The sequence below is a fragment of the Heteronotia binoei genome, chromosome 6, assembly GCF_032191835.1.
Source record: "Heteronotia binoei isolate CCM8104 ecotype False Entrance Well chromosome 6, APGP_CSIRO_Hbin_v1, whole genome shotgun sequence".
NCBI lineage: Eukaryota > Metazoa > Chordata > Lepidosauria > Squamata > Gekkonidae > Heteronotia > Heteronotia binoei.
This window is the reverse complement of record NC_083228.1, coordinates 88,055,943-88,079,094: the sequence shown is the minus strand read 5'-3', so window position 1 is coordinate 88,079,094 and position 23,152 is coordinate 88,055,943. Positions and strand designations below refer to the sequence as shown.

General features: G+C 39.3%; 1 protein-coding gene across 4 annotated transcripts in view; it reads right to left on the bottom strand.

Annotated features, from left to right (window-relative positions):
• Positions 1-23,152, bottom strand: part of RYK (receptor like tyrosine kinase) — a 43,816-nt gene that overhangs the window by 12,878 nt on the left and 7,786 nt on the right. The window contains exons 2-9 of one of the 4 annotated variants that reach the window (XM_060242115.1): positions 19,116-19,237; positions 15,396-15,495; positions 13,879-14,013; positions 12,333-12,389; positions 7,981-8,125; positions 5,108-5,208; positions 3,949-4,083; positions 3,029-3,115 (exon numbers count right to left, since the gene is read on the bottom strand). In XM_060242115.1, the coding sequence (XP_060098098.1) occupies positions 3,029-3,115; positions 3,949-4,083; positions 5,108-5,208; positions 7,981-8,125; positions 12,333-12,389; positions 13,879-14,013; positions 15,396-15,495; positions 19,116-19,237 (882 nt within the window). Of the gene's footprint in view, positions 1-3,028; positions 3,116-3,948; positions 4,084-5,107; positions 5,212-7,980; positions 8,126-12,332; positions 12,390-13,878; positions 14,014-15,395; positions 15,496-19,115; positions 19,238-23,152 lie in introns of all 4 variants that reach the window. The other 3 variants (XM_060242117.1, XM_060242114.1, XM_060242116.1) reach the window with 3 other exon arrangements.

The window sequence follows — 23,152 nt, the reverse complement described above, 5'->3', positions numbered from 1 at the left end:
AATATGGAGCAGAGGTCCATCAGTGGCTATTAGCCACAGTGTGTGTGTGTGTGTATATATAATTTTTTTGACCACTGTGTGACACAGAGTGTTGGACTGGATGGGCCATTGGCCTGATCCAACATGGCTTCTCTTATGTTATGTTCTATGTGGCCAGATTTCTGCGGGGTGGGGGGGGAGTGGGTGGCTGCATTTAAAAAGTATCTTTAAATCTCAGAGCACCATTTAAATGCAGGGGGAAACTGAACATGATTTTTTTGGGGGGGGGGGACTAAGTACGTCTTCAATTCTGGTTAAGCAGATTTTGGTTAAGTTACCAAAGGATTCAGAAGCACAATACTGAATATAAGTTTCCCATTTAAGCACTAAGGGTTGTACCATTTTACTGTCATCCCTAGCAGGTTTACATGATAAAACAGTTTTAAAAGATTCCATTACAAATACAAATTAAAATTTAGTTCTTGGATCCTACCAAGATTTCCATGGGTGCAAGGAGGAAAGCAGCCTATTAGCATGGACTAACCTTGAAGATAATTAGGGCTGGCCACAGTTAGTACTTGGTGGATGACCACCAAGGAATACTAGGATTGCTATTAAAGGGGACGATGACAGCAAACCACTTATGCTCATTTCTTACCTTGACAACCATCAGTTGGTTGCCACACCACAACATACCTTTAAAGCAGGGAAGTGATTTTTAAAATTAATATTTCCCCCTCTCAGGGCAGACCTGCAATTCTTCCCAGCTATTCCTAGAGGTCTCCTGCCCTCCAGGATCAGTATTGTGGGAATGCTTTGAGGAGCTGTGGAAGCGAGGAATGGGCAAAAATCAGCCCCTGTGACTGCAGAAATCTAGGTGGGATACAAACCTAGGTATTGTAAATTTCATTCTCATTTGTAGTCACTTTATAGGCATTACATCTCCAAAGCATGCCTATTTAATGGGCTAATTACGTTTTATGTTCAGGCAACTCAGCACTCTTTAGCTGTAAGTTTTGTTTTATAGAGGGGTTGACAAAAATTCAGTTCTTCCTACACATACAGGTTAGGACAACAGATTAGTCTTACTCTCCCCTTTACACCAGAAAGTCACTCCCATTTGTACGGTGAACATTTTGATGCCTCACCCCCTTCTCCTCCCAAGAATTTATCAGGGAAAGCAAGCTGGAGTATTTTAAAAAAGTTATCTGCAACTGCATCCAATGTATTATTTATTTTGATTATGGAATTTTATCCTGCCCTTCCCCCTATGATCTCAAGGAGGCATACATGGATCCCCTCCCCTGATTTTTTTTTCCTTTTCACAATCACTCTGTGACACAGGTTAGGCTGAGAGCATGTGACTGCTCCAAGGACAGTGAATGGGAGTGATGGCAGAGAGGGACACAAGCTCAGGTCTTCCTGGTGGCATAAGTCTGACACTCTAACCCTTATTCCTCACTGGGAATCTCTAAGAATGCATGCGACAAACTACAATCCTCAAAAAGGTCCCCTGACTGGATTTTAAACTGCTAATGTGCCTCATAGTTGATCTGAACAATCTGGATTTGTTTTGGTAAACCTGCTCCCTGTATGACGGAGTTCTCAGCAATTAATTGCTAAACATCGAAAAAATGATTGACCTGAATTCAAGTATATACGGAAATTCAAATCTTATCTCATAAAACAGTTCCAGCACTTGCATTGTGTTTTCTTATCAAAATAATTTCCTTGTTTCTTATAAGTCAACCTGTTCCTTCAGCAAAACACATTATGTAAGTTTAACCTATACTCAGAAGGGTAGATTGTGTAACTCCATCTGTAATGAATTACACTACAAAAATTCTTGTAAGGCACAACAGACAGGGAGAACTAAGGCACAACAGATAGGGAGAATTAGATCAATACTGTGGAAGTATTATAAACTAGAGGATTCAGAAGAATAACAGTTCATTCTCACTTTGATTGGAGTATATTTAGCAAATTAAAACCTGCAAAAATTGCAGACAGTGCAGGAAGACCCAAGGAACAACTGGTGGGTTGTTGTAGCTCCTTGTTCATCAGACTCTGTTCAACCTCTTCCAATAAGCTGGGAATGGGCCCCAGACACATATCTAAAGCCATTCAGTAATATTAAGCTGGTTTGCACTAAAGGAACTCTTTCCTGATGCCACCCAAACCTTAGAGGGGGGCTGGGCAGGCTTCAATCTTAAAGAAAAACATAAATCCTAACTATTAACTGAGTGGCAAAACACATGTCCTTTTAAGATGCTGGGGCTGAAGGTGTACATGCTCATATATGGTCTGGGAACATAGTACTTAGGGGACCACATCCTCCCATACGGTTCTACTGGACAATGAGATAGTGACTGTAGACTCTCCATTGTGTCACTTCTGTGAATGAAATGAACAGAGTTTCCATGAAAGTGCATACCACTTCCACTGTCGTTTCCCATCTATGAAATGGCCTCCTATTGGAAGTCCATATGTCCCCTCCCCAGTCCACTTTTTGGCAACAGCTAAAAACTTCTGTTTTGTGAAGCTTTTGTTGACTATTCTGAATTTATTCTGCAATGACTGTCTTATGTTTATGACTGTGCTCATGACATCTGAAAATACAAGCAAACGATAGATCACCATCTATTAAAATTATATTGTGGAAAGATCATTATAAATATTTAATATACAGTAGATCAGTTTTAGCTACTGCTGCATTCCTTTACCATTCAGATATGTCCCTTTTCTCCACTTCACCTGTGCTGTGCAGCTGACCCCCTACTAAAATTATGTGGAGGTACATTGCCCACTGATAGCTGCATTGCACTTAAGGCTTGCTGGGAATCGGCTGTCTCCCAAAACTGTACTAACAGAATACCACAATCTCTATGGTCTTTCAAATCAGAACACTGACTTGTCACAAATTGGAGGGTAGATTTCATCAAGTTATTATTATTTTTTTTATCAAAGAGTGTCTAACAACCCTACGCTTTCATCAGGTCACAGTCTGTTTAAATACTGACAATGAATAAAACTCACAATGAAAGCCTACCTTTTACTGTTTTGACAAACACTTGCTTTTCTTTACTAGGGTCTTTTTCTTCTATTAGAGTTCCATGGAAAATCCTCCCAAATGTGCCTAAGCATGATGAAGAAAGAAAATGAAGCTGACACACATTTTTGTACACTCCTAATAACTCAGTGATGAAAAAAACCCAAAGGTAGCAATGGACCTTTCTCTTATGAAACTTGTATCATGACATTTTTTTTGTTCAATCAATCACATTGTAGCTCCTACAAACTCTTTGGCAATGTCAAATTTGGATATTTTTTAAAAAACAGCCTTTCAATATGGAGTTTTAGTGAAGTCCTCTTTGTCACGTATTATGTGGAATATCAGCTATATCCACACTTTCAACTATTTAGCCAATAGCGTAGTGGAGAGATAAAGAGCCCCATGGCACAGAGTGTTAAAGCTGCAGTACTGCAGTCCTAAGCTCTGCTCACGACCTGAGTTCAATTCCCGGCAGAAGCTGGGTTTTCAGGTAGCCAGCTCCAAGCTGACTCAGCCTTCCATCCTTTCAAGGTCGGTAAAATGAGTACCCAACTTGCTGGGGGGAAAGTGTAGTTGATTAGGGAAGGCAATGGCAAACCACCCTGAAAAAGTCTGCCATGAAAACGTGAAAGCAACATCACCTCAGAGTCGAAAATTACTGGTGCTTGCACAGGGGATCTTTCCTTCCTTTTCCTTAGTGAAGAGACTGATCAATTATTTTTTAAACATGGAACACAGAACACACCAGCAAGAATTTGTCTTGAGGGTACATGTTTCTAGGGAACATGTACAGCATGGCCCCAAAACTATCACCAGCCATCTGAAATTTCTTTTGAGAATTCCTAAGTAAAAGGTCAAGAAGCATGATAAACACAGTGTACACATATCAAATCAAGTGAGAAAATTTTTCCTAATACCTTCTTGAAGAACATCTTTTAGTGTTATTCTCTCTCTGGAGATTGCTATGTCCTTTACTTTAGCTTTTGCCTCCAACAAGGTTACACTTTTAAGGTCATTCTTCTCTATCCGTAAAGTAGGATAACCTGAGGAGCCAGCAAACCCAAACAATACCAATATAAATACCAAACGTAAATACCCTTACCACAAAATCCAGTTGAATATTTGACAGGTAACACACAACAATTAAAATAGGACATATAACATGGGGCGAGCAAGGGGGGGAATCCCATACCACTGGATAGCATAAGACAAATATTTATTGTTTTGGTCATATTTGCAAAATATATGCAGTACGAACTACCAAACTGCTACTACTCAACAAAATACGCACATTGTAGTAACATCATGAAATATTTTGACAAATATATCAACACATCATTGCCCTCTTCTGGGCTGTAAATGATATTGCTATATGGAAAGTGGCTCCTCTTTTTATGAACATACTAAAATTATGAACCATACATATTTGGAATAATTTCAGTTTCTAGTAAGACCAGAGCTTTTTTTCTTGGTGGAATGTAGTTCTAGAACCTCTTCATGGAAACAAATTTCTTGGGGAAAAAAATTAAAAGTTCATGAGGGGCACCCATGTGTTTTTCATTCATTTCCCATTGGAGAGTTCTGGAACCTCTTTTTCCAGAAAAAAAGCCCTGAGAAAGGCCTTTCAAGTTCTTAAGTTAAGAGATTCTATTGACTTCAGCAGGTAAAACACACTAAAGGAAAGCTATGCAAAAGGAAGAAACATCCCTGTCTCAATTCACAGACAAAAAGCATTCTCAAACCATCTCTTGCTGATGTGAGACTGGCTAGCTGTACTCATGCATACTAGACATAGTATGTGTGTAATTTGTTGGGGAGAACTCTTTACCAATCAGTTCTCCTCCATTTGCACTCCCCTGCCTTAGGAACATGAGCTGGGAATCATGAGCTGGGAATCTCATGCTCTTCCTCTAATATGCAATTCCTCACTTTGGCAGGCCAGAGAAACATAGGCCATACAGATCTCAAACCCAAACTTTTCAACTGTAAGCAGCTGGCCAATATCAGTTTGATTTTTTAGAACAGATGTCTTCATTAACAGAAACCACTCTGCTGTATTATTAGATGAATACTTACTAGTAATTGGTGTTGCATTGTTGGGTGTGTCAGCCCTCAGATACTGTGTTGTTTGAGTGGAAGGCTGAGATAAGCCTTGAGAACTGCTGCTGTCACTAATGCTGTTTTAGAGGAAAAGAAGACAATGTTTGTAGCTGCTTCTGTAATTGCTTTAATTTCCTGTTCAAAACCCCAACATTTAACCTGTGCTGGTGACAGAACACTACTTTAGCTGCAATGATACTAAGCAGAATACTGTCTCAAAAATGTAATTGAAAGAAAATTTAATTAAAGAACTGTCTCAAAAATTTAATTGAAAGAAAAACTGGTATTCTTAAAAAATGCCAGCACACAATAAAGTCATCCAACAGCACTTTTGGGCACTACAGTTTATCAAACAATGTGCAGTTGAAAGTATTTAACTTTGCACAATATTTAAAGTTGTTAGAAGAAGGAAGAAAGCTATCATAAAATCCTGAACATCAATCTATAGACTATTAAGACCTTTGTCTTGTAAAAAGGAAAACATGTTTCATCAAGTATGTCTGAGTTCAGCTGGTGATATGTACAATGCAAGACTATAATCTTGCATAATTTTTTTGCTAGCGCAGCAACATTGATCCACTGAAAATGCCAACACAAATGCTATGTGTTTAAGGCTAACCAAAATCACACAATACTCTGCAAATTTCAGAGCTATCCAAAACTTTTCATCAGGGTGGATGTTGAAAAGAAGTCCCCCTTTTTGTGTGTATGTGTTTTAAACAACCAGTCTGATGAAGAGATCTTTAGAACACAACTATACTTGGGTTGTGATATTTTCGTTGGTCTGGATAGCTTTTATTATTTTTGTAGCATTCCCAGTTTCGTGACTTGGATGGGCCAGGCTAGTCTGATCTCATCAAAAGCTAAGCAGGGCCAGACCTGGTTAGTACTTAGAAGGGAGACCACTACGGAAGTCCTGGGTCACTGCACACAGGCAGGCAATGACAAACCACCTCTGGATGTCTCTTGCCTTGAAAACCCTATGGGGTCATCATAATTTGGCTGTGACTTGATGGCACTTTCCACCACTGGTGTTTCCAGTACAGCTGCCCTGAGCCTGTCAGGGGAGGGCGGGATATAAATCTGACAAATAAATAAATAACAGGCACTGGATTGGGCATAATGGATTGGGCGATGTATAGTATTTTATAGCACCTATTTTATCTATTTTTAACTAATTTATTTATGTAATTGATTGTATTTAAAATTGTAGTTCACATTGTTTTATTGAATCATGAAATTCCATGTCTGTGAGCCGCCCTGAGCCTGCCTTTGGCGGGGGAGGGCGGGATATAAAAATAAAGTTGTTGTTGTTGTTGTTATTATTATTATTATTATTATTATTATTATTATTATTATTATTATTATTATTATTATTATTATTATTATTATTATTATTATTATTATTATTATTATTATTATGTTTTTCATATCTTTTCAGAGATGGAAGTGCTCCTGAGAAAGTGTTACTGTTATTGACTGAATGATACTTATGAAGCTAAGGAACAAACATTACAGATTTCCTACAAAGCTGAACATTCCTTAGGCCTGCAAAATCAAGCTTTCAACTCTATTAAAGTATCTCTGTAACATTTTGTAAAGATTTCTGAAATTTATATCTCAGAAGAATCACAAATACAAACAAATAAATCTCACAACCCAGGCTTTATAAAGAGCAAAACATCTAACTCAGCTTTATGCATTTTAAGCCAGTTTGAAATGGCACAGGTGAAGCACTATCTTAGATTCACTTAAGTGAAAGAGAACAGCAGACTTTTTGATCCTTTCCCATTAAAACTGGTGGGATTAAGCTTTGACCTGGATAGCCCAGGCAAGCCTGCTCTCATCAGATCTCAGAAGCTAAGCAGGGTTGACTGTGGTTAGTATTTGGATAGGAGATTTCCTTGAAATATCCAGTCAGGAGGTCTGGGGGCAGGCTCTACTCAGGCACCTCTCTGAATAGCCTCCAGGCCACCAAGTAGGGATCAGTCACCAGAGGTCAACATGACTTCCAGGTACACGTGCATGAGCGCGTGCACACACACAAATATCAAACCCCCCACAAACAGACAAAAACCTGTTGGGATTCTACATAGATCCCATAACTACTTTGGAGAATATGTGATCTTGCACAAGATATCTCCTAGTTCCAAGACTTTATATAAACTGAATACATATTTCTTTGACACATCAAAACTCTTAACCTCCAGAAATGTCCAAATAAACCCAAAGATTTATTTTTTACATTGTCACCATCAAAGATGAATGTGTTGTTAAACAATGAACACGGTTTAACTATGGCAGAATTTCAATAAGGTAAGAGATGCAAACTCTCAGTGAGGAATTCCATCAAGCATCGGCTGTCACTTGACATGATGGAACACAGTAAAGGAATGCTTGAAGTATCAAAGAACTACATACTCAAAATTATGATTTATAAGTACCTATCTATGAAAAGAGAACAGCTTTCTACTTAGCATACATTCCTTGCTCAGTATAATTCCACCTTCAGGGAAACTATTAGGCTATGGAGGCTCCTAACCTGATTGTTAGTGAGGTGATTAAGAAAATATTCACAGAAGTGAATGATCCTGGGGAGGATACCAAGAAGTACTAGCTCTCCTTATAAAGGAATGTACGCTTCTTCAGTGTGAGTCAAAATAACCTGTCAAATTAGGTAACTAAAGAAGCATTGCATGACATTATCTAGGAGCCTTAAGAAAAACAAGATAGGCAATGGAAGCATTTTAAGTTCTCAGTGCCCACATTGCCACAACCATCTTGTGAGGCATACAGCAAAGCCAATAAATCTAATGTAAGAAAATAAAGATCCATGTTTCATTCTTTACCTGTCTTCCAATTCTATTCTCTTCATACTGTGAAGATGCAAAACAGCTAGTATTATTGCTACCAGGAATATGACTGCACAGCAAACTCCTACACTGATATAAAACACACGAGTAGAAGTGGTGGGAGCTGCATTTACAGGATCAACTGAAATTGAAGTGTAAAGTATTACTGAAACAAAATGGAAATAACATTTGCGAGTTTCAATGAATTTCATATACAACTGTGGAAGGAAGATTTTTTTCCCTCCCCTTTTCATGTTAGCATTTTATTTTAATGCATAACATAGGAAAACTACAGCATAAGAAAAAACCAGTGATAAGATCTTTCAAGATATTCTGAACCCAATTACTAGTAAATCTAGAGACAAAACATACTGTAGTATCTAGATACAAGTTAAGCCTAGATTTCTCCCCCCTTCATGTTTTGATACTAAATATGAAGAATTGAAAGACATGTCTAGAAGTGCATTTGGGGTAAAAGAAATCCTGGAAATGCATCAAGGGAACTCGGGGGGGGGGGGGGGGTAAAAGCTGGGAACAAGATTCACATATACTTGGGGGTATGCAATTCCAGAAATGTTGGCTCTCAAGCTGAAATTTTAGTTCTTGACCTTTTAATTTGAAAAGCATAGTAACTATAATATATTATTTTGATGTTCCATGTAAGTAATTCACATACTGCCTATATACTCCCCCCCCCCCAAAAAAAGTTTAATTGCATATTTCTTGAACATGTAAATTTAACTTGTAAAACAACCACTGCTATATACAGCAACTGGATTTAGTGAAGAAAACCTGAAATTAAAAATACATAAATCCAGAATGTAACTGTAAAACTTCCAAACACTAATACTGCAAATGGACAAAATCAACTGCCCGTATACATGCCTCTGTGCTGTAGCCCCCATCTTATGGAATGGCCTGCCTAAGGAGGTCAGGGAGGCTTCCACTCTACTGGCTTTCCACAAACTATGCAAAACTCAATTATTCAAGAAGGCTTTTTCTATGCAATCAATAGGGAAGCACTGTACCCTAACAAAGTTACTTGAATAAACTATTAACGACTCGTCTCTTCGACTACTATAAGTATATAAAAACAGTTTCTACGACATTCCTGGCATCCTCCATAGTGAGCCTTGACAAATTTTCTTAGGCTTTAAGAGACAGCCCAAAATTTAGGAGCCAGACTCCATTTTCATCCTTCAGGGTTCTGTATTTTAATGACCAATTATTATATTTGTGTCGGAATGTAAATCAGATTGTAGAAAATGGGCCATCTGGTTAGAGTTAATGCTTTCTTTATAATGTGCCCACATCACCACACCTTTTGCCTATGCTGTTATCTTGAGTCTACTTGGCCGAATTTATGCAGTGCACGTTTGACAACAAAATGATCTTTTCAAATTGATACATTTGGGTTGGTACATTGCAGCTAGGTACACAGGACCTCACTTGGCATAACTGTACCCACTGTACCTCATGCCATATGTTAACATGACTCAATTAGTTCATAATGTAGACCATCAGACAGGGCACAAATCAGCTGATAATCATGATATATTGCTACCATCTAAATACATGTTTTCTTCTGATTTCTTCACCATATATTCTGGCAACAGCTTCTTAAAGTGATGTTTGATCAAGTATGTCAATTCTGCTATCTGATTAGGTTCAGCAGCAACTCTTTCCATCTTATCAGTGGCCTGCCTTGTGGAATTCGCATACTAAACGTTTGACTATGAAATCTGGTAAACAGTGCAGCCTAGTCCAATGTGCTTTGCCATCACTTTTTCTCTCTATTGATACTATAGACAAAAAGCTGAGCAACGCTTAGTACTTTACTCCCTATATCATATTGTTCAGCTTCACCATTGTCATGCTCTAGAAGAGCCTAGTTGCCCTAATAAATTCCAAGAGCTGCTGCTCCAGAGGACAGGTAACCTGCACAGAATATCATGAGAGGAAAGACTGAGGTCAGATGTGGGATGAGAATTGGCAAATATTACCCCTCCATCAGTAGTAATTCTCCACAAAAGCCAACCCATGTATTGCCTAGGACAGAACAACATCAAAGAATAGCTACAGTTTCCTGGCTTTCAAGTGACAAGTGCTTCATTGCTCTATACCAGGGGTGGCCAACGGTAACTCTCCAGATGTTTTTTGGCTACAACTGCCATCAGCCCCAGCCAGCATGGCCAATGGCTGGGGTTGATGGGAGTTGCAGACAAAAAACATCTGGAGAGCTACCGTTGGCCACCCCTGCTCTATACTCATACTTTGCTGGAATCAATGGAATTTCTCACTGAGGGAGCATCTTTCAAGAAGCTGGAAAAAAAATGGGTCACCAAACTGAGCTTGAAGCTTCTGCTTGAATGTTCTATTGTAATAAGCATTTAAAACAACAGTGGAAGATTCCATAGCCAACAATAAGAGATGTGGGGTGGAAAAATTTCCATTTCTAAACATACATTATTTCATAAAATAAACAATGAATGGGTGCCATTGCCAGTACAATATTAAGTACAAGCCTCTTTCAGGTAATTATAACCTTGTGAAAGAATGCATACACGTTTTACTGATCTGTAAATAAGGAGGGGAAGATCAAACCATACATATAAAAACCCAAACAAAAGTTATAAATGCACTTGATTAGCTTTGGTCTTGATTTGACCTGCAGAGCCGAAATTCTAAAGTACAGGTCTCTTCTCTCATGGTGGGATACTGCAATCTGAGATGAAACTAGCAAATGACACTACAGAAAGTGACCATGAATGAAAGGTGTTTGTGGCCTCTGTAGAACAGAGTTAAATTTTCCTGAAATAGGTGAGTGGGCAACCACATCCATTGCATATCACGCACAGTTCTTTGGGTGCGATAAAATTAATTTGTTGATTTGTGTGTTTTCAGTGCCCTCATTTTTTAGTTCAACTTTACATAATGTTGGGCAGGAATATGCTATGCTGCATCTATATTTTATAAGTACTATTTCAATAAAAATTGCCAAAGTCTCCAATTCATTTGGACATTGTTTGGACTTGGTTTCTCCCCCATTCAAATATTCTGTTTGAAGTTTTTGTTGTTACTGGGACATAAAATTAACATGGGAAACTTTTAAATGTTTTTAGTAAATCGGTCAAGAAGCACTGGCAGCAATCCCCTCAACAGGCAGGTTCTCTGGAAATGCCCTGACTCCTTCTGGAGGCAGGTAAGGTGTCTAGTTCATTGGTTGGCCCATCCCCACCTCTATGGAGATGAAGGGACAGGGGAAGGAGCTGGGATCTGTCCAGACCGGCAGCTCATTCACAGAATCATAAGAGTTGGAAGGGACCTTCAAGGTCATGTAGTCCAACCCTCTGCACAATGCAAGAAGTTCACAACTACCACCCTCACACACACACAAAGTGACCCCTGCTCCCTGCCCAGATGATGGCAAAATAATAATAAAAAACCCTCCAGGATATCTGGCCAAACTGGCCTGGAGAAAACTTTCTGAACCCAAGGTGGTGATCAGCATTTCTCTGGGCATGTAAGAAAGGGCCATGAGAACTAAACACTAATACAACCCTTCCTGCCCTCCCTCTCATGATCTGCCTAAGTTCACACAAGCATCATGGCCTGCCATTGTGCTCAGGCATCCAGGTAGGATGGGTAGAGGCTCACATGCAGGACTGCACAGCTATCCCAACATTCCCAAAGCATATGGAGAGTGGGGATAAGGAAGGGGAATGCACCCTTCAAATTTTAAACTCCTGCCACTGAAAACCCGCACCATCTTATAACTGACAAATCTGATGAAATATGGTTCACTGACCAAGTGCCCAGTGGCAAGACCACAGCTCCATTTGAAACTTTAAAGTCCTATATCAGCAATTTTCATCCTTGAATTAGGTCAAAACTGAAAAAATACAGCATGGGAACCAACATTTTTGTATTTGGCATACCCAAATTTAGTTAGACTTGTTCCTGACTTCTACTGCCAAATGCCCGGTTCCAACCCCCCACCCCTAGAAACACAACCAATATATTAAAAAAGCAAATTATTACAACCAAATTTACAACCTGGTATAGTTTGAAAGGTCCACAGATAATTTTTAAATTAATTTTTATTAAATTTACTCAATTTTTTAAATTAAATTTACTCCAACACAGATTATTTTGAAGTGGCCTTCAGCAATAAGCAAGATGTCTACTTCATCCTCTACTCACTTTACTCATCAAATGATTCCCATTCCCATACAAAAATGCAACGTGTAGCATCATTGAAGCTTTCAAGAATTCCCCCCCTCCCCATTATACAAAATTCAAGAAAATTTCGACAATTACATATTTACATGAAAAGCACATTTACTTACAAATAGGTTTGCTGCTATTTTTGTCAGATACTGGTGGTTTTACTTCTAGTTCTAGCTCTAAAGACAAAAGGAGAAAACAGTCTTTTAAATCACTTTTCTTGTAAAAATGTGACGTAACTGCAAATTTAAAAAGCAGTTTAGGTTACTAAGGTTCTACTGAAGGATGGCCATCTGCTACACAACTATTTTATTCAACAAAAAGTCATTATAAGAATGACAATGGAGAAACAGACCAGTGTTGGTATGCAAAGGAAAAAAAAAATCAGTGTGATACTACTAACTCCAGGTACAGTCTTTACAGATGCCTTCAAACTTAATTCAGTGCTAACTTCCAAAGATAGCAATGCCTAAACATGGGAATTTAGGGCTGAAAACCCCCAGTTAAGCTAAATTTAAGTATTAGATTTACAAAGCTCCAAACAAGGGATGAAAGCTGAATTCTTGCATGCATTAATATAATATCCTGAGTATCTCATGCAAAACACACCCTTTTCTAAATTTGGGGCCTTCCTGAAAATCTCACAAATTACTGAATTCACATATACCTACAAGATTATGCTATGAAGGTAAGGAACTGTGAGAAATTCTGTTCCACTAAATACAAAAGTGTTCCTTACACAAATATTAAGCATGCAGCGTGTTTAATAAAAGCATTACTACTAACAATATTCTATGCATAAACTTATGAATCAAACATATAGAAATCAAAAAGGAGGCTGCACTTAAAAAAACAAAGTCACTAAGCACTACTGATCAAATTGACCAAAACAGTGCCTTTGGCATTTCTTCTTTTGTCTGAAAATGAAAATCTATTTGCTATCTTAATTCAACATGAAGACTACCATTAAAATGGTAGTTTTCCCTCATGATAAATTCAATAATGTTAAATTCCATTTTTATAAGTTTCTTTGACTTCACACACTGAATAAGCATATAAAATGTTTCCAGGAAAACCTGCTTCTCTATTGCAGTCTGAAGGAAATAGGTTATTACTATCAAGCTTCACTTGTTTTCATTCATCTTTGTTCAAAAAACGTTTCACCATTACTCCAGTGATAAAAGTGACTGTGGAACTCTTTCTAACATCCCAGTATAAATAATGGCTTTAACTTATAATTTCTATCTACCTTGTATCTATACTTCCAAAAACTAATGAACAGCAGATTATTTCAAACATTTGTATTTTTTCTTAATTAGACACACTGTATATTTTGCCTTTTCAACAAATTCCCACACGACAAAGAGCCATTTCTTAATAGATGGATGAATCTAAGTATGCCATTTAGAAGCAACTAGAATCCGCAATGTAGTCACCAGATTCCAAAGGAGTGTATTATGAATTCTTAAAAAAAACAAAACACCCTAGCTTTCTGGGTGATTGCATATAAGAGTGACAATACTTCTGTTTGTCACTAGGGAAATGCAGCACTTTATCTGGTTCTTAAGAGGAATGGGGAAACAGGATTCCAGCAGATGGCTAGGTGCCTAGAGTGATTTGCAAGCATGCACTGCATTTAAAAAGGATAAAATAAAACACATTACTTACTTTTGTAACACATTTTCCTACGTTTGAAATTCAAAACTGTGATGTTTTTGGAAGCATTCACTGTCATGTTGAGCTGCATAAGTACCGTAACTTCAGAATCAAGCCTGCCAGTGCAAGAGAGTTCTACCCGGAAAACTGTAAATAAAAAAGCCATGTGTCTTTAAAAACATGCATTTTTACTCTCTACTTTCACAGTAGTATTTTCTTTGCTACAAGTTATTTTACTTCATTTCAGTTCCACCTTTGTCCCCAATAGAGATCTCTACTCCCTTCTCCATTTTATCTACACAACAACCCTGTGAAGAAGGTAAGGCTAGGAGTGTGTGACTAGACCAGGGTCACTCAGAAAGTCTCCATGATAGATCTGGGATTTGAAGCTGGATCTCCCAGACTCCAGTGACGCTCTTAACAACTACACCATACTAGCTCGGGGGGGGGGGGGGGGGGAAGTAGGATTCTTCAATCCTCAGTATTTTCAGTTCTCCAGGGATATAGACACATAATATATGTTAACTATAGCCTTCCTGATATACCATAACATGTGTGTGTGTACAGCACTTCTCAAACCTTTAAGAAATCCTTATTTTGAATCCAAAGCACAGTATAAGTTCAAACATGTCAGAATTTCTTCAGTCACTGTAATGCCTAGCTGCAATTACTTCAGAAAAAAAGCATTTGTCTTGCATTTGCAAGACTGAAGGCTACCAGAGAAAGAGCCTTCTCAATTGCTGCCCTCCACTAGTGGAACCAACTCCCAGAAGATGTAAGGGCCTTGCAGGACCTTGCTCAGTTCTGCAAGGCCTGCAAAACAGCTCTATTTCGACTTGCCTTTAGTTGAACTAGAGTATAAGTAGATGCCCAACATTGCTGAACATTGCTGAATGTATGGTACCAACTTCTAGCACCAAAAATTGTTTTAATTAATTTAAACTGTTTTAAATTGTTTTGTTTAACTGGTAATTGATTGTTAATTTTAATTGTTTGCTTACTGTTTTATTGTTTGGTGTTTAATTGTTAGCCGCCCTGAGCCTGCTTTGGTGGGGAGGGCGGGATATAAATGCAAAGATTAAATATATAAATAAATTTGGTGCATATCACTGTCTTGATGAGTATCACAGAAGACCAGCACAGATCAACAATGATTCTACTGTTCTTTTTAGTAAGAACTGCCCACTGGTCTCATCTGCTCTTCCTATTCATATCTAGATGTTCTTCAGGAAGCAGCTTTCTTTGAATGCCATGGCTGCTATAATTTTGATGACGAACACAAGTCCCACTTAACCAATCATTCAGAATTGTTTGAGGTAATTAACAAACATGTAAATAAAAATTATCAGCCATTAAAGAGTGGGAGCAGCTACAGCCTGGCTTTCCCATATCGGAAAATTCTTGGGCCCATATAGGAGTAGCCCATTTTACAGATCTTCCCTATATCAGTACTCACCATCCCAGAAGCAGGGCCAACTGAAGTGCTTTCAAGTATAAGAAAATATAACTGCTAAAGAAGCACTGCTTACCTGATAGAGTACGAGGGACTTCTCCGTGTAGAGAAATATTTACCTGTGGCATATCCATAGCCAGCAGGTTATCAACTTGAAACCCCAGTTTATATTCAATCTGCAAAAAAGGAGGGACAATAAAGCAAAAAGCAATATGTTTAGTGATGGTGGTTTCCTAATTTTAGTTCTTGTGGCGCTTTCTTATGCGCCCAGGGAAATGCTGATTGCCACTTCTGGGTCAGGAAGAAATTTTTCTCCAGGCCAGTTCCACAAGGGGTCCTGGAAGTTTTTGCCATTATCTGGGCATGGAACAGGGGTCACTGGGGACATGTGTGTGTGTATGGGGGGGGGGGGGGAGGACGTATTTTTTAATTTCATGCATTGTGTAGGATATTTCATATTTACTTTGACAAAGATATTAAGTACTTCCCAGCCTAGGAATGAGGAAACAACCCTAGATGAAAACCAACGGTGTGGCTGTACAAGGAGCATTTGGTAAGCCACATTTTAAGATGTCCAACTACTTCATAAATTCATGTTTCCAGAGACTGTACTCCAGTACTACAATTATACCTTTATTTAACATGGTATGGGTTCAGATTGCTTACAGCACAGCTGCCCCACAGTATTTGTTTCCTTTCACAGCCCCAGCATTAGCAGCACATGTCCTTCTATGTGCTGGGTATGCCCTGCTGACTTCATGCCTAACATCTCCTGGTAACAGGGACAGACAGGAGACTGTCCTGTCCCTAAAGAGAAAAACAGCTGAGCCTGTGAGAGTGCTGCTCCAGCATTCAATCATCTTTTAAAGGGGAGATGAAATGTTGGAGGGGATCACAGCAGGAGTTCATTCAGGTCTACCTCAGGGAGAGTGTAATGATAGTTCTGGGTCTGCCTCAGTAAACCAGCAGATAGTTTAAAGGGTAGCTCTGCCTAGTAATGTGGCAGAGTGGATTAGCTCTACCTAGCCCCAGGCACAGCGCCCCTCCCCTCCCCGGTGCACTTCTCCCCCCCCCCCCGCACCCTCACCCCCAGTGAGGGCGAGCTTGGCCAGAGGCAGCCTGGTTTGCACAGTGCGCCCCACCACTGACTGCCATAGCTCTGCTTCCCATGCTGCATCTGTGCTTCAAACTTCAAGCACAGATGCAGCACGGGAGGCAGAGCTACGACAGTTGGGTGCACTGTGTGAACTGTGCTGCTGCCTCCAAGCTTGTAAATTTCCCTTGCCAGGGGCAAGGGTGGGAGGGAGGACCAAAACCGGTGCCCTCTCCCCTAGGCCGTGCTCCAGGCAGCTGCCTAATGGACGCCCCAGCCGTGACTCTACCTCTCAGAGAGTACCCATAAGCTAGGCCTGCCACTGGTGATAAACAAACTTTGTACCTGACTCTTGGGAAAGGGCAGGCTGATGTGGGGAAAGGATCTGACCTAGTGACTAGTCAGTAAAAGCCTGAAAGCATTAAAGAGAATTCAAACCACCCTCTAATGCCCTAACAGGCTCAAGTGCATGTGCTTCAGCTAGGTTTCTCCTTTGACTACATGGTGATCTGTGCTGATCTGTTCTTTAAAACCAGCCAGTAAATAAATAAATAAATCTTATTTGTTATTTACATACAACTCTTGTCTTGTTGATCTCCCATGTTCCACTTGCTCACCACAAAACTCATCTCATAGCAGATAAACCGAAGCCCTTATACTTGCTACCCTAAGAACATCTTGCAACTTAGGGGAAGATTTGCAGTTTAAAACAAACCTGGTTCCCCATATTGCAGGAGGTTGCATGGGTTCCCTGAGTTGATAGAAAAGGCATGTCACAGTAATTAATAAGCTATTGTCTTTTTTTAAATCACTGGGACAATGGGAAAAATTTAAGTGTGGCAAACAAGCCTACTTAAATATTTTATATTTCCTATATGCCAGGGGTGGCCAACGGTAGCTCTCCAGATGTTTTTTGCCTACAACTCCCATCAGCCCCAGTTAATGGGGGGGAAATTAACTTGAGTTCAAAAAGAACACATATCCACACAAAACAATGTCTCTTTATGGCTAATCAACAAAATTCCATCTGTGATTTTCTCACTTCTAGATGTGTGTGTGTAACATGTCCAATTAGAAGGAGAGTTTACCACTCTTTAAACAGATGCAATTTTCTCATTTCTAGATACTATTAGCTCACAATAAGCAGCTCAGAGATATGTTACAGCTGCCTCCAATGACATCATCCAACACTGATAAAGGGGAAATTATTTTTCTGCATGGATTACTCTAGCTTTTTAGCCCTCTCCCATAATAACACCCAATGAAGTTAATGGGCAATACAGAACAAACAAAAGGAAACACTTCTTTACTCAACAAGTCATCATATTGCAGAATCCTCTGCCAGTGATCACCATGAACATTTATGGCTTTAAAAAAGGGTTAGATAGATTCATGGAGGATAGGTCCATCAATGGCTAATAGGTATGGTTAGCACTTATATTTGGATTTTACAAAATTTATACTGAGCCTTCCTGCTTTCATGAGGCCACCAAAGCAGCTAACAAAAATGTACATCTTAAAAACAAAAACACATCATTAAAATTAATTAATAAAATTAAAATCAGAGCTAAAATATACATACAAAACATTAAAACAACAATTAATATATTAGGGAGAATGGAGAGATTGCTGAGGGATGCCAAATGAAACAAAAGACTTCACCCACTGGTGGAATTTGGCAACAGAAGGGGTTGAGTCTCCATGGGGATACAATTCCAGAGTTTTAGGGCCACAAGGGAGAAGGCTTTCACCCAGTTTGCCATCAACTCTATATCAGAAGGCCGGGGGACCAAAGCACAAAGTTTGATTTGTGACCAACATACTGGAAGGACTTGCCTGCTCCCTATACCATGCTACCAATAATGGGTTATGATCAGCAATTGTTTTCGGCTGGATGTAAGTGGATCTTAGGTTTGTGAGGGCTGCCTATGCCCTTATAAGTCTACTTTAACCACTGTGGTAGTAATCACCATAAGACATACCCACGGCATTAAAAATGCAACCAACATAAGATGCTGGCAGGATGGTCAGGATGCCAAATATTCCAGATATTTTTATTCATTCAGAGACTGACTACATTTCTTGTTACTACATTGCCTTAGATAAGAGCATCTTTTTAATTTGAGAAAAATCCATGTAAAATGGAGTGATGAACCAACATTCCTCTGCTGTGAGCTGCCCTGAGCCTGCTTCGGCAGGGAGGGCGGGATATAAATCAAATAAAGTAAATTAAAACAATCAAAACTACTTCTTTATTCATGGTAGCTATTACTGCACTATAAGGAACAGGTAGCAGATCTAGAGTACAACTGGCAATAATCAAAGATAATCAATGCACAGCAGCCAAGAAGGTCTGAGCGCCTGCTCCGGCTGCAATGCCACTGAGGATGTTCTCCGCAGCTGAGAACGAAACGTCTGGAAGGAAAACTTTCTCCAGTAGAACACGGCACTTGATCCCGAAAGATTCTACAAACCCTAATGATGTTACCAGCCGTGAAAACCTGAAATCTTTGATAATAATCAAAGAGTTTCCAGGTTTGTAATGTAAGTCCAGTTTTTTAATGTTTATTAAATTGAATAAAACTGTTTTTGGTCCATGGGACAGTTTTACCTATAGCTTTCCCATCCTATAGAAACTCTGGCACACAGTGGAATTTTGTGGCTTAGCTAACTTACATTAAATAAAAGATAGTTGATGCTTACCTTTGTCTTAGCATGCCAACTGAAATGGAGGCTGTTTGTCTCACTGGGTATTAAAAGATTGAATGACAAGGCATAGTGATTGATAAGATCATTCCTCACATAATAGAGTTCTGCATCAATACCTACAGTGTTTTAAAAATGAGAAAGAAAAAAAAAACCAGGTGAAACACTCATATACAGTCACAGGGGACTTTCATTACACCCCCCTCCCCCAATGGTTGGGCTTAAGAATATTATTTTTAATAAAAGGAATATGTGCCACTTCAGAAACATGTTTGAGCAAAAAGAAAAAAAGAAAACCATAAAATCATAAACACAGCAACATTATAAAAATAAAACAAGTCACAAAAATATACCAGATACATAAAACAGTAAAAAAAAACCATTTGGCAGCCTTAAATGATAATCATACAACAGTTCTCAGATTAGAGGAAGACAAAAACACTTTTTTTGGGGGGGGGGCCCTCAGTAAAAGGCGTGAGTAAAAAGAAATGTTTAAACCTAGTATCTCAAGAGCAAGAAACCAAATGTCTCTCAGTGAGGGCATTATTTCAAAAATAGGGTGCCAGGTTACCATTCCCATCTTCTCTATAGGTCAGAACCAAAGAGAACAAGGCTTGGGAAAACCTTCCCCAGCAATCTGGATAGTATGGGGAGATGAGGTTGTAAAGGTAAGAACTTTTGCTCAGAAAAAGACTGGCAGCCAGTGCAGATCTTTTAGTACAATCCCCATATACAGCCCTCAACAACAGGTTTTTTGACCAACTGAAATTTCTGGGCCATTTTCAAAGGCTGCCTCATATTAATTGCATTATAGTATTTAATCCAAGTTGGATATAATCAGAGCATCTATGGCCACAGTAAAGATGTGTCTGAATGTTGAATCCATTAGCCTGGAGTACAAAGTTCAGCAGTTCAGAAGCTTACTTTCAAAGCAGGGACTGTCTTAATTTAGTGCCTGTTAAAATCACATGCATTAATCATGCTGGAGTTCTTGCAAACACTTGGATTGCTTGAAGGAAAATAAAATGAATCTTGTAATGGTTAAAGAGACTATGGTGTACTTGAGTGCTTCTCTTGCAAAGTGACATTTGCAACATGATGCCAAAACCTGCATGTAAATTTCAGTTGCAATGAATTTTTCAATGACTAGGTCTTAAGGTTATAATTAGTTTGTACGCGTTTGGTCAAAATGAATCCATTCGATACTTGAATGTTATGTTAAAACAATAGAAAAGGATAAAAAATGACCCTGAGATGCAGCTAGTTAAACCTGCTTTGCTGCTACTAATCTTGAGTCACTCCATCTAGTACAATTTTATTTTCTACAGGAGATAGCTTTTTCAGAGCCCAAATACTTGAGTAATGACAAAGTTTTGTTGTATCTATTTTACTCCCCACTAAGAACTGGGAAGGAAGGAAAGAGGTGTTAATATCTAAGCCAGCTAAATGTACACCTTTTGTACCTCCATTTCTGTGGGTAATTTAATGCTCGAGCGTGCTCAGAGCAAGAACTAAAGGGGTCTGTGACTCAGGGAGCACTATGCTGACAATCAACTTGGCATATCCTTGGGGCTGATAAACAGCCTGAAGTCGGAGGAATAGCAGGGTGGAGGGGGTTGTTCTATATAACTGAACCAATCTAACACAGAACGGGCTCAGTCATGTGAACGGTGACGCCAGTGCCACTATTTTATCCAGAGTTACTCTAACATAGGTCTCCAACTGCCCCAAATACCAAGGTTGAAATGTCATCACATCCCAAGTTCTAAACTGCTGGCACAAGGCTGGACCAGAAAGTGTGTGTATGTGTTGGAACACCAAACTCTGACCTGCCATACGCTTGACAGCCATCTCCGTAATTTTTCATTGAAAGCATCAGTGATGGGGGATTAACTTTTAGAAATATTCCTCATTATCAGAACCCAAGGTGCTACTTCTCCTACAATTAGCGTATAAAAAGACACTTTTACATCTAAAACCCCTTCCTGTACACAACTGTTCCTCCACCCACAATCCTCTCTGCATCCATTCTCCCAGTCTAAATATCCCTAACACCTCAACAGACCATCAATGTGCATACCATACCCCACCTCCTTAGCTGTACAGGCTGGAAAATTATGAACGTCACCCTCTACTCTAAGCCACCGTGCTCTTTCACGACTTAAAGACAAGTTAAAAAGAAAGTGGGAGATGCCAATACTTGCAGTTAGCAGCAAACATTTGCCCTAGAAAGGACATTATTTTGGAGTTTGGATCACCTGGTTCAATTTGTGCAGAATGTTGTAGGCATGCCACAGGCAATAATGCTTCTATGCCTTATGTTACAACCCCATACCAAGGAATCAGGTAGTTTTTACTGGTGCACCCAGCTGGGGATGGAATAGTATTATAAATTCTATAAATTCTAACATTAAAGCTCTTAGGGATAATTCAAAGAACTGCAATTTCAGATGTTGTTAGAGTCTCCTACAGAGATTTCCTGAAGGGTTCACATCATGGGAAAAAACCTTCATATTTTATCAAGATACTCTAGAGGCAAGGATGTCAAACTCATTTGTTATGAGGACTGGATTTCACATAAATGAGACTTTGTTTTGCTGGGCTACGTGTGCCATAAAATGTAATGCCAGGTAGCACAGATATAAACTTCATAGAGGGCACAAACACAATGAAAGATTTGCAATATTTTGTTTAACAGTCTCAGAATTTTATAAAGAGCACAGACCAACACAATTAAAAATTTAAAAAATTTAAAAACACGCTTAAAACATTAGCATGTTTGCAATATTTTGTTTGACAGTCTCTGATAACTAACACCTCTTGTTCTGAATTATTGCTTCAAAAACTGGAAACAATACTTGTGCTGTAGCAATCTTGAGTATACTGTTCAGGTCTTGTTCAGGTGTGCACCTGTAAGTTGCAAACCTACATTTGATTAATCAACATTCATTACAGAAATCTCATGGTCAATGCTTTGAGTCAAAGACCCAGAGGAAAACATGAAATGGCTGGGAATTGTGAGCTTTTGTACATAAATTGCTTCATGTACTGGTCAAGAACATGTGAAGGTACTATGACACAGAGTGAGGGTTATGTGTTGGCTACAAAACTAGTCTTCTCCAGAAAAATAACTACAAATCCTATGTGGCAGTGCAAGAATAGAGAGATGGCCACGTATAGTGGTCAGTATCAGCCTACTATCTGGGAGGTCTAAGTTCAGAATTCCCAACCAATCAAAGGAAAAGTTAAAAGAACAATCAAAGGAAATGTGCTGGGTGAACTTGGTCTGGACACACTTTCAGCCTAATCCTGGTTATTATTTTTCTTCTGGATCATGAAGGCATGAATACAGTGAAAAGAGGGAAGCACCTCCAGTTGCACCCAGGAGAGCTCTGGCATAATGAGCCAACAAAACACACACACACTTTCTCTCTCTCTCTCTCTCTGTGTAGCAAGACAAAAAGCTCATACTTTGAATAAAATGTTGTTGGTCTTAAAAATGCTTTCTTTGTATCTCTTCTATGCAATTGATGGAGGGAACTGGACAAAGGAAGCTCTGGCTCTTTCCCTCCCTCCCCCAGGTACGAGGAGGGGGAGGAGCCTTAGTTAACAGAAGGAAGAAAGGTGTCACTCAGTAGCTCTGAAGTGTGATTGAAAGAGCCTGGCAATCTAGGCACTTCCAATCACACAGCAGAGCTACACACACGGCCGAGCTCCTCCACTGGCTGAGGCTCCTCCTCCCTTTGGGAAGAGGGAGGGGGAAAGAAGGAAACAGCAAGAGGCTGCTGTGCTCGAATGCTTCATCACAGGGGAGAAATAAAGAATGGAAACCAAAGGAAGCAGGCAAGGGAGAAGGAAGCAGGCGATGGCCAGTTTCTGGTGGGCCTGATTGGAGCCCTCTGGGGACTGGATTAGGCCTGTGGGCCAGATGTCTGACACCCTTGCTCTAGAGTGAGTACATCTCAGAACAGTCACAGATCCTGACTTCCAACAAAATTCTCACCAAATTCTTAGAAATTATAGCAGTCATTTTC